We start from the raw sequence: 10,734 nt of genomic DNA on the forward strand, positions 1-10,734 counted from the left end.
CTGGAATGTACATGAAGCTGGGTCTACGAGCGTTCCATGAAAAGTTAATTTTTGAGCCTCAGAACCTCAGCAAGGAAAGCAAAAGCCTCTTACAAAGTCGTCGAGGGGAATGTGCCCCTTTTGGGCCCTAATGTGAATCAATGTACTTCTTTTTTTTTTGAAAAGGTCCTATAAACAAAATTTTCAATTTCTAGATTACTTTTTCAAAACAACCAATGCGCCATGGGCTGCCTATGTACATAGGATCTTTTGAAAAAGTAAGCGAGATTTTTGCTTTTTGGGGGTTTGCATTGAGTCAGGGGTATTTAAGCACACTCAAACAGAAAAAAAAAAAAATTTGTTTATAGGACCTTTAAAAAAAATAAAAACAAAAATCCAGATCTGTTCGACGTTCGGAATGGTAAAGGAGATGGTACTCAGGCATGTACCGCCAGTTAGTGCATCTACAAAAGACTTTAAAATCATTTTTTTCCCAGGTTTGCATATTGCCCCTTTTCCCTCTAATCACTGAAAACAGATTTGTTTTGCATAAAGTTTTTGTACAAAAAAAAAAAAAAATAATAAGAGAATGAGAAGTTTTTTTTTTTGACTGAAGATGGTTGCCTTTTAATGCTGTATGTACCACCCTAACATTGATTTCGCTACTCTGCTATCGAGCTGTCAAATCTGCAACATGGAGTTAAACTTTTTGTGAAGTTGCTGTGAAGTTTACCACGGCGCTTCGAAAAGTTTAACTCCATGTTGCACGCACACATTCTCACTTTTAATTTCTGGATGCATTGATGGACACCGGCTGGAAACAGTTCCGAAGAAGTGGGTGGGTAGGTGGCAGTAGTAAATGTGTGCGTACGCAGCACACCCTCTTATTACATTATTGCTACGAGCATAGATCGCACCACCACCACCCACTCGGCAGCAGCTCAGCAGCTTGGCGACCAAGTTTCTTTTTCCGGAGAGTTATTACGGCCGGTGCAGCGAGCTATATTTTCGAAAGTTTGCAGTTTCTTGGAGATTGTCTGGAGATGTGCAACCAGGACCATTCCATCGAATCGGTTAGCGTGGCCGACAATGAAAAGTTTACCTATCCGGTAATTTTGATTAAGGGTTCGCTGGGGATTCGCTGCGAGACAGGTGAGCTGAAGGTGCAAATCGATAATTACGACTGTCCTGTATCGAAAGATGTTCGGTTCATCAACGAAAAGCGGGGCCAGTTTAAGGTGCTGCTTCGGCTGAAGGAAGGTGAAAATCGTGTTACGCTGACCTACTGTAGTCGGGAGCTCGAGTTGAATTTGTTTTTCGAGGAGTCTGAAAATCCGCACCGGATTACGCCCTTGTACATAATTTGCGATGGGCACGATGGGTGTTTCCAGTCCGATACAGCGGAGAATAGTATTGAAAATGCGTGTGCAAAAATCACGTTGGGCATTCAGCTGGTACAATCGCTGTACGCGGAAAAGATGGCAGAGAAATGGTCCAGTAGAAAGACGTTCACGATTGCCGGCGATTGTCTGCCGTTCCGGAGCTCGCTTCCGCTGCAGGAGTCTAAGGCGATGACCGATCAACAACTTTGGAACTTTTTCGCGAAGGAAATTCTCCAATCGGAGCTGTACACTTCTGAAAAGCAGAAGTTTATCGGTTTCATCAGTAGCACGTACTACGAAGGAATCTCGGACAACGATTTCTCGTACGAGAACATCAAGCGAAGAACTACGGGCAACGTGGCACTGGGAGGGGGTGGTCTTGCACTGTTTGGAACCGGATGTCTGTACACCTGGCCGGATCGATTGGACGGCATTGTACCTGCGTTCCTGAACACGACTCTTGTTAATCGAGAATTGATGATGGACGACAGCAACTATCGATACACGTAAGTAGCTTAAATAGTTGATTTTAAATACAGAAAACCAAGACTAAGTCTTTTTTTTATCTAGTTACGGAGGCTGCTTCGCGACCACGATTGGGTCCGTTTGCCACGAGATGGGCCACATCTTCGATCTTGGCCACACGAAGGATGGCATCATGGGCTCCGGATTGGACCACGTGAATCGTGTGTTCACACTTATAACAAACACGGAAGATCTTCCGGACCGAGTTATTGGGCGGGGAGGACCAACGCGTAAATCGCTAAACAGCAAATTGACTCAAATCAAGCGGCCGGGCGAGTTTCTGCTCAAGTATCAGCAGCAAAAGGAAAGTGATGTTACGTACTTTGCAGACAACTGCGCCGTCACCCTGCGGTTCCACAAGTGGTTCAACTACAGCCCCAGCAGTAACGATAACAATTGTGATACTAGGATTAGCTTTAACTTTGTAACACGGATTGTAACAAGCGTCAACTCGTTTCTAAAATTGATTGAGCTACGCGACAGGGTGGATGGGATGTTGAAGGTTTACTGGTCCTTCCTAGAGACCGACACCGACAACTTTCAGGTCGGGGACACCATTCAGCTAGATGGACTGACATTATTTGTGATCGATAGTTATGGTAATATTTTAAAGCAAGATTTGTAAGCAGGAGTCAAATCGAAGCCGATTCTTAATAAAATATGGCTTCCGTCGACAATAGGGTATGTATTTAGGTATAGTTATATAGCAAACGACCAAAGTCATCGAAACGCGCTGTAAGCCGTTTACTTACAATAGTCTTATGTATTGAAAAATTAAACGTAAACCCAAAAACAACTTTTTAGGACCCCTTGAGAGATTTACAAAATCTCCTCCAAAATCCACTGTGTTCGATTAGTGTGTAGCTGTAACTGCTTTGTCGAGCAATATTGATATGTTCGCTCAAATATGAAAGTTCAAAACTAGTCGAAGTAAAAGAAATTCTCACACACGTTTAGTTCTAAGCTATTTACACTAGTGATGCCTGTACCTTTGATTGCAATAAATAAAATAAAATGTGTGCACGAAGGTTGACTTTTCATTGTTTTTTTTTTAACTCACTACTACACAACATTACTAGGGACAGCTGTATTTGGAGCAATATTTGGACATTTTTTATTGCTTTTTGATAGAACAAACACAGAACAACAAAAATAGAGTATCGTTTTACAAATTTTAAGTATTTAAGTGCTCTAAAAACTGCTGTCCTTATTCATACTGCATTCCCGATTCACCTAAGTACACGCAATTTATTTTATTTTATAAACTCTTCTTGATCAATGTTATTTTATTTTAGGTTTGTTTACATATATCGAAAACCTTGTAAAGTTTTTGTTCAGAAAAATTTATGTTTTTAGCTCGGGAACCGAAAACTGATTAGGCTGTTGCAAATATTTTTTTTGTCTCTTCAAAATTGGTTCGAAAAATCGAGGGGCATTTTCGATGAGCAGCACCGCAAAAAAAGTTTTTTTATACCTTCCACGGTTCCAACATTTAAATGAAAAATTAACCTAATCCACCTATGTGGTTGATGCCTTTCTCACTTTTTACCAAAAATAAGTAATATGCGTGGTTTGAACACACATTTCAGCTTTTTTTTTAGTTCCAGAAAAAAAAACACAGATATAACTTATGTGGTAATAACTCGAGACAGGGTAGCCAGATCTTCAATGTTTTGGACTTATTGGAAAGGCCTTTCAATTACCTAACCAATGATGGGTTGGATGAAGGATCCAGACATCGTTTACGTTCATATAATTGAGATCCGGATATTTGCGAAAACACGTTTTTATACAGAACTTTTGAACTACTTATCAAAACTTCAAACAATTCAATAGCGATGTATGGGACCTTAAACCAAGTTGAATGCAACTGGTTCGATCAAAATCGGTTCAGCTAGTGCTGAGAAAACTCAGTGAGAATTTTGGTCACATACATACATACACACACACATACACACACACACACATACACACACACACACATACACACACACACAGACATTTGTTCAGTTTTCGATTCTGAGTCGATATGTATACATGAAGGTGGGTCTAGGAGCTTTTAATAAAAAGTTCATTTTCAGAGCAGGATTATAGCCTTACCTCAGTGAGGAAGGCAAAAGTGTTTTTAAATGTCATCTGTCCTGTTGTTTTGAAATCATAAGTTTCCAAAATTTCTAAGTATTGACGAAAATTTTATTTTTGTAAGAATTTTTTTTTGCGGTGCAGGCATTTTAGATTATTTTGAGTTGATTAGACTTCTATGTATTTCCATTGAAATTTTCCAGTTTTTTGGAACAAATATTTTTGCCCCCTAATTTTGACTCAAATTTGATTAAAATGAGGTCTCGAAATTCGAATTTGATGTTGAAAGTAAGGAAATAGAAAAAGAACACAAAACACCCAAAAAAATACATTTTCTTTTGGTCACAAATTATCAAATGTATCCAATGTGCATAAGACACTAAGTGACAAAACAAACCAACGAATATACCATAAATACAATCTAAAGCGAGCTAACGTCAGTAGTTTTGTCATATTCCATGTTACGATGACGGGAAATGGCAGAGAGGAACAAAAATAAACCGAGTCAAGCTACGTCTACACCTATCGTCTGACTCCCATAAGAGTTGTAAAACTTTTTGTTAAAGTAATCATTAAAGATTTACTTGAAAATCATACCTACTTATAGATATTTTTAAGCAATTCAGTTACTTTGTGGCATGAAAAGAATATGCTTCGAAAATTACTGAAAATGAATGAAGAAGTTGGTGTGAATAATTAATTTGTTTTGTATTTTGGGCAGCAAGAAATCCTTATATTTAACTAGAATTAGTACTCAAAAACATTAACCAATATGAATCTGGGTGGATCAATTCGAATAAACAAGTGCGGTGTAGTTTTAATAGCAATAGGTCTGTTACTTTTCCTATATTACCTATCGACCGGAAAGTCTGGTAGTTCAAACTACGCTTTGAACAAAAATCCGAACGAAGTCAACTTGCGAAAGCTGCTAATTGGGTCCATCCAAGCGGCTCAGCGCGGTGGACTCGAGGTGGTCGAAGTTTCCAAGAGCATCGACTTGAAGGTGCAGAGCAAGGGAAAAACTAAGGAAGGTGCTAATGATCCGGTGACGGATGCAGACTTTCGCTCGCACTGCGTAATGGCGGACGGTTTGCACCGGATATTCCCCAAACTAAGGATCATATCCGAGGAAGACAGTGCCAAGCAAAGCTGTCCCGATGCAAAACTGTTCGATCTGGACCCGACCGTTATGCACGAAACTAATGTATTGGATGAAATTGTTGACATTGACGAGGTGACCGTGTGGATAGATCCTCTGGATGCAACGCAGGAGTATACAGGTTAGATGCCAATCTACTATTTTATGGAACCTATTATATTTTTTTTTTGTTTTTCCATAAATTTTACAGAATCTCTGACAGAATACGTGACGACGATGGTATGCGTGGCCGTGAAGGGAGTTCCAACGATCGGAGTTGTTCACAACCCGTTTACGAAGACGACCGTTTGGGCTTGGGCTAACAAGGCAATGTCTGAGCCACTGTCCAACATGAAACGGGTAGAGTATATATGTTTGTGCAGGTTTCTCAGAGCGATGTATCACTAACAGGAAAATTTTTCTTACAAAGGACGAAGAAGTAAAGAATCCCGTTTTAATTGTGTCCCGTTCTCATACCGGCGATGTACAGACTATTGCTAAAGAAGTTTTTGGTAAAAATGTTCACATCATTAAGGCAGGTGGAGCAGGTTGGTCATATCTTTTATCTGATAAAAATAATTCAATTTTGAAATAAATCTTACTATTCAAGGATACAAAGTATTGAAGGTGCTCAACAACGAAGCCACGGCGTATCTCCACTCGACGGCCATAAAAAAGTGGGACATTTGTGCGGGAAATGCCATCCTCAACGCAGTCGGTGGCAAGATGACTGACTTGAACAATCAGGAGATATCGTACAGTGACAAGGATCCGTTCGTCAACGAGAAAGGTTTGCTGGCGACGGCAACTAGCAGTACCCATGAGCAGTACATCAAGAAGATTTTGGAGAAAAATCTGTTGTAGAATCTGGTTCGTGTTCTTGGTTAAATCATATTGTCACCACAACAAATTAATTCTTAGTTTTATTTTGTGATCCGCTGCACATGCAAAGTTCCTCGAGTCAATCTCTGGTTTTGAATAATTTCTAGCGACAGGACTATAGTTGTACAATGTACATTTAACATTTGAATAAAGTTCTTGTAAATCAATCTTTCTATTTCTTTTCTTGCAAATTTCAAATTACCTTATGAAAAACAGAAAAAAATAAATTTAAAACTAATTTTCATGCATTTAAAACCACTAACTAGTGCTGAAAAGTTTATTAACTTGAGTTGCAAAAAATTAAACTTTTCACAACGTTGTCAATGCTGAAAAGATCTTCTGTTCCAAAAATAAGAGAATCGAACAGTTTAACCCTATTTTGATGGTTATTTTTTTTTACTTTTTTTCCTTCAGTAGATTTACTCGCATTTACATATTTACAGCACCCGCAAACTCTGTTCCCAACTTTGAATTAATCAGCTGTTCAAGGTAATCCACATCTCAGCTTAGGATAGTAACTTCACACAAGTAATTCTTAAACAACGAAATGAATTAAATGAAAATGAATACAGTGAACTCTTTGGCTGACGATCAATATAGTGGTATCTACGTGCGCATGTATTGCGTTTACGTACACGATCAAGATTGAGGTTAAATTTTGTCCGGCCTGCAAAATCAAAGGTGCGCTAGTGTGCGTACGCGAAACGTCATAAAGCTCTATTGTTCCAGCTGTCAATAAATTTTCAGTCCCTTCAAATAGAATACTTTTCGTTCTACAATCGTTCTACAATCCCTTCAATATCGACAGCGAGAGAATCCACTGTAGTTGAACTTTTCAGCAATTGTTTTGAAAAGTAATAATTTTCATTTTTTTATTGGAAAGGTTAATTGACAAAATACATGAACATTTCGGGAGCGAATGACCCATAGGGTTAAAGTTCCCCCAATAAAATCAACAACAACAACAACAACATGAACATTAGACTTATATTTCCATTCAAAGAATGTTTTTCGGAATTGCAAAAAAAAAGTTGTATGGAACTCGCTGCAAAACTTGATTTTTTTCAGCACACGTCGTATTCATTCAAAAAAGTTGAAAAGTTTTTTTTTTGTACTTTTTGTTAATATATTACATGAAATTGTTTTAGTTTCATTATATACTCAAAAACAGAAGTAAACAATACAACAAGAAGGACCAATCCATTTAAACAGCATGACGTAAAAATACGTTACCTGCAAGAATCAGGCCTCTAACACGCATATGTTCAGTTAATATAGTCAATCGACTTCAATTCCACCAAACTGAGGGCGTGTTGCTTTCTCGCTAAGAACAAAAGGCGAACTCTACAACGTTTGCACTGAATTACCTGTCCATGTACCTGATGATCTATTTCCCCACACACGTTTCGAACATTGATTGAACTTGTTGTTGCATGTTCTGTATGCATGGTTTTCTTCCTCTTAGCAAAACCAAAAATCAAGGATGTGTTCGTTTGTTTCCGAAGGATAATGTGTAAAGAAAGATTGCACTTATCTCAACCCAGCTTCAGTTCTTCTATAATTGTTCGTATTTTGTGTAGATGCTCGTCAGTTTCAAGCTAGATCTTGATCGTGCCGCAGGTCAACTATTTTTTTTATCCCCGTTAAACCTAAAACACCAAAATGTACGTCAAGTGGTCACCAATAGATTCGGTTACGGCCAGTGCTAAATCGTTTGAGTTGTCAATCCTTAAGAAATATTCAAATTTCATGCTTAACGATGCTGAACAATGTGAAAACAGTGACTGTAATTGTGTCAAGAAGATCAGCGTGATATTTGTTTTGTATCGGTTTATGGTGATTGTGAGCTATTTGCTCTTTCTTGGTGGCCTGTGGCAGTTAGAAGTGATTCTTAAGAAAACAATACGAAACCGTTGTGGAAATTGCCAAAAGCAAAGAATTAAATCTACTAAAAAACTTTGCAAACATTGCTCGATATCTGAAGGAAATAGTGTAAGTTGAAAATACAAAATTACAATTTTATGAAAACAAAAACCAACGCGAGCAGTTTTGTAGAAAACATTTGCTTTTAAATTTATGTTTACTGATAATCATTATAGAGAAAATAAATTCGGTTCAAATGTTGCGTTTCTAGAGTTCTAAATCTGTAGAAGTTTGCGCTGTTTTTTGTAAATGTCATAACAAAATGTGTTAATGAAAAAAATCCACTTAACTTCAAATTTTTTATATTTTTTCCAATTCAAAGATCAAATTTTATATTTTTATTTCTGTATTTTCAGAACGTTTCATCACTAGATAGCAATGATATTTCGGAGGACGAACAACACACTAGTGTATTGAAGTAAGTATGCAGCATTACAATACTAAAAAATCATACTAAATAAAAAATAACCGATTTCAGCTCGTTTAACGACTGTGTCAATGAAAATGTACACATTGTAAACTACCGAGAGGAAGAAACGGAAGCTGATGGATTTCTTGATGACGAATACATCGACATTCTGGCGAATTCGCAGTTTGCAGAAGACGACCACAAAGATTTGGAATTTTTACTTCAACCGTTAGAAATAAACTGGGATTCTCCCGTGCCAATTGAACTGACACCTTCTTTGGACGATTCGTTTCGAGATGATTCCAGTGAAATATATTTCGACGAGGATTATGTTTCTATACTGGGTGTCGATGCTCAAAATAGTTTTGAAGCACTCAAACATAATGAGCAACTAGAGGAGGCATATCAACCGTTTTCTTCAGAGCCGGTCCTAGCAATGCTAGACGTGCCGACGAGCAATTCACCGTAAGTTGTTTATTAACAGTTTGATTTCAGTTTTAAACATTTTTCTTGCACAAAGAGTCTTTAAACTGGACAAACAATAAGAAAAAAAGTTCTCGCGATGAGGCGTACACAGTTTTCATGATTTTCTAAATAGTTCTGTTTTGTTTTATTCCAGGATTTTCGACGATGAAGTTGTAGCTGCCATTATTGGAAATATCAGCCAAGAGGTGCTCCTTCCTTCTGGTTTCGAAAATGAAACCGAATGGTTATATGCGTGATCATAGGTTAGTAGAGTACTTATTTGAATATAAAGATAAACTAGTTAATAGATTAGTTTGATTATGACAATGTAATTCCCAGTCCTGAAACAGGTAATAAAAATTTTTGTGATGAGTGAAATTGTTTCATTTTTTAAGAAGACGGCTGCAATCATTGCCACAATTTTTTTAACTATTTCTTGTAAGGGATCATCCATAAACCACGTGGACACTTTAGGGGGGGGGGGAGGGTATGGCGATTGTCCACGCTCCATACAAAAAAGATTTTTTTTTGTATGGAAAATTGTCCACGAAGGGGAGGGGGGGTTCGAGATTCCCTAAGGAAATCATGATTAATCAATGTTTACCGACCATTACCTCAAAGATTGGTTTACAAAATTATATGAATTTCGAGACACATATTTTTAAGAACAAACATTCCTTCAGTGCCTTCAAGATCGGTACAACTGGCACATGATGATTCATTTTGGTAGAGAGAATCGATGAAATTGGTGAAATATCCGGGCAGATGGTAATAACAAAATAACAAAAACTTTTAAAATAACAGAAAGTGTTATGGAATCTTCTTGAAAAATCATTTTTTGCATAAGGGTTTAATAATAGTTAATGTTATCATAACAAAATTTGTTATTGGTCTAATATTGATTGAAAGCCAAAAGAACTTTGGAATAACATTTTTTGTTATGGAGAATACCTCCAACTGTTATTGGGATGATCGGATTAGTTGTTAAAATAACGAAAAATAATTACAAACATTTGTTCGAAGAATAACTAAAAGTGTTATTAGTCTGTTATTTCAATAACAAACAAATAACAAAAAAATCATACCGATGAATAACAAATTTTGTTGTAAATAACATAAAATGTTATTGACCTAGTATTTTCAAATATAAAAAAATCCGTCTGATCGGGTACGGCTCCCTAGTTTTTGGAAAAAAAATCCAATTACACGAGAAGGTTATACTGCCCAATTGTCCAGTCCCATTTTGAGGTCTTGTTGAGGAATTCTAGGTGCTCACTTCTTAAATGATAGAAAATGATGCAATGTTTTCTTCGACTAGAAAAAAAAACTTTCTGGCACTCCTTCTTCGATTTAGTGATAAAAGTCACTTGTTCGAACATTTTTTCTTAAATCACTCGGAATGAAAACACAATAGGGTGCCCAGAATATGGGACTTATTTTCAAAACCTCGCTCCCCATCTGAATATTGTTCCTTGAGCTATTTTAGGGCCCTGGGCCAAATATGAGCAAAATCTATCAACATTTACCCATTGATACTCAAAGGTGGAGTTTGCATGAGAAAAAAAAATGTATGGAAAACCCAATTTTCTTACGGTTTGGTCTGCACGGTGCGCTACTTTTATCCAAATATTCTCAAAAGTGAGAGTTTTATTGGAAATTTAATGCTATTTACTTTGTAGAACATACCAAAGCCCTGATTATTCAGGCCAACTTTGATGGGCGCTTGTGGAGCAGGTGATGATAGGTTTCTGTCCATAGATTCAGATGCATTAGAGCAACTCTCTACGAAATCGGCCGATTTCGACCATTTTTATTTTTTGTATTTTTTTTATTTGGCTCAAACTTTGTGGGGGCCTTCCCTATGACCAAATAAACTATTTTGCGTAATTGGTTCACCCATACAAGTCTCCATACAATTTTGGCTGCTGTCCATACAAAAATGGTATGTA

The 10,734-nt window shown here is 37.3% G+C and overlaps 3 protein-coding genes across 4 annotated transcripts; all 3 read left to right on the forward strand.

Annotated features, from left to right (window-relative positions):
* Positions 1 to 360: 360 nt before the first annotated feature.
* On the forward strand, positions 361 to 2,913 carry LOC6034780 (putative zinc metalloproteinase C607.06c). 2 transcript variants are annotated; one of them, XM_038266887.1, is made up of 3 exons: positions 768 to 817; positions 890 to 1,867; positions 1,932 to 2,913. In XM_038266887.1, the coding sequence occupies exons 1-3, from the start codon at positions 783 to 785 to the stop codon at positions 2,509 to 2,511; spliced, it is 1,593 nt and encodes a 530-aa protein (XP_038122815.1). In that variant the 5' UTR covers positions 768 to 782; the 3' UTR covers positions 2,512 to 2,913. The 2 variants fall into 2 exon arrangements, with proteins under 2 accessions (XP_001845053.2, XP_038122815.1); XM_001845001.2 differs by having other exon boundaries at positions 361 to 1,867.
* Positions 2,914 to 4,447: 1,534 nt separating this feature from the next.
* LOC6034779 (putative inositol monophosphatase 3) lies at positions 4,448 to 6,020 on the forward strand. The gene is made up of 4 exons (XM_001845000.2): positions 4,448 to 5,248; positions 5,318 to 5,466; positions 5,537 to 5,654; positions 5,717 to 6,020. Exons 1-4 carry the CDS (start codon positions 4,741 to 4,743, stop codon positions 5,968 to 5,970), a joined length of 1,029 nt encoding a protein of 342 aa, XP_001845052.2. The 5' UTR covers positions 4,448 to 4,740; the 3' UTR covers positions 5,971 to 6,020.
* A 1,207-nt stretch (positions 6,021 to 7,227) lies between these two features.
* LOC119771205 lies at positions 7,228 to 9,152 on the forward strand. Its single transcript, XM_038266889.1, has 4 exons — positions 7,228 to 7,980; positions 8,268 to 8,329; positions 8,390 to 8,785; positions 8,940 to 9,152. Exons 1-4 carry the CDS (start codon positions 7,651 to 7,653, stop codon positions 9,040 to 9,042), a joined length of 891 nt encoding a protein of 296 aa, XP_038122817.1. The 5' UTR covers positions 7,228 to 7,650; the 3' UTR covers positions 9,043 to 9,152.
* Positions 9,153 to 10,734: the final 1,582 nt, after the last annotated feature.

The sequence above is a fragment of the Culex quinquefasciatus genome, chromosome 1 (assembly GCF_015732765.1).
Source record: "Culex quinquefasciatus strain JHB chromosome 1, VPISU_Cqui_1.0_pri_paternal, whole genome shotgun sequence".
In the NCBI taxonomy this organism is placed as follows: domain Eukaryota; kingdom Metazoa; phylum Arthropoda; class Insecta; order Diptera; family Culicidae; genus Culex; species Culex quinquefasciatus.

What these genes read in the sequence shown, in the direction of transcription:
- LOC6034780 (XM_001845001.2), top strand. Translation starts at nt 783, where the DNA reads ATGGACACCGGCTGGAAACAGTTCCGAAGAAGTGGGTGGGTAGGTGGC. An exon ending in GACAGCAACTATCGATACAC is followed by an intron (nt 1,868 to 1,931) that starts GTAAGTAGCTTA and finishes TTTTTTATCTAG; the next exon opens with TTACGGAGGCTGCTTCGCGA.
- LOC6034779 (XM_001845000.2), top strand. Translation starts at nt 4,741, where the DNA reads ATGAATCTGGGTGGATCAATTCGAATAAACAAGTGCGGTGTAGTTTTA. An exon ending in TGCAACGCAGGAGTATACAG is followed by an intron (nt 5,249 to 5,317) that starts GTTAGATGCCAA and finishes TAAATTTTACAG; the next exon opens with AATCTCTGACAGAATACGTG. An exon ending in CATTAAGGCAGGTGGAGCAG is followed by an intron (nt 5,655 to 5,716) that starts GTTGGTCATATC and finishes TTACTATTCAAG; the next exon opens with GATACAAAGTATTGAAGGTG.
- LOC119771205 (XM_038266889.1), top strand. Translation starts at nt 7,651, where the DNA reads ATGTACGTCAAGTGGTCACCAATAGATTCGGTTACGGCCAGTGCTAAA. An exon ending in CAACACACTAGTGTATTGAA is followed by an intron (nt 8,330 to 8,389) that starts GTAAGTATGCAG and finishes AACCGATTTCAG; the next exon opens with CTCGTTTAACGACTGTGTCA. An exon ending in GTGCCGACGAGCAATTCACC is followed by an intron (nt 8,786 to 8,939) that starts GTAAGTTGTTTA and finishes GTTTTATTCCAG; the next exon opens with GATTTTCGACGATGAAGTTG.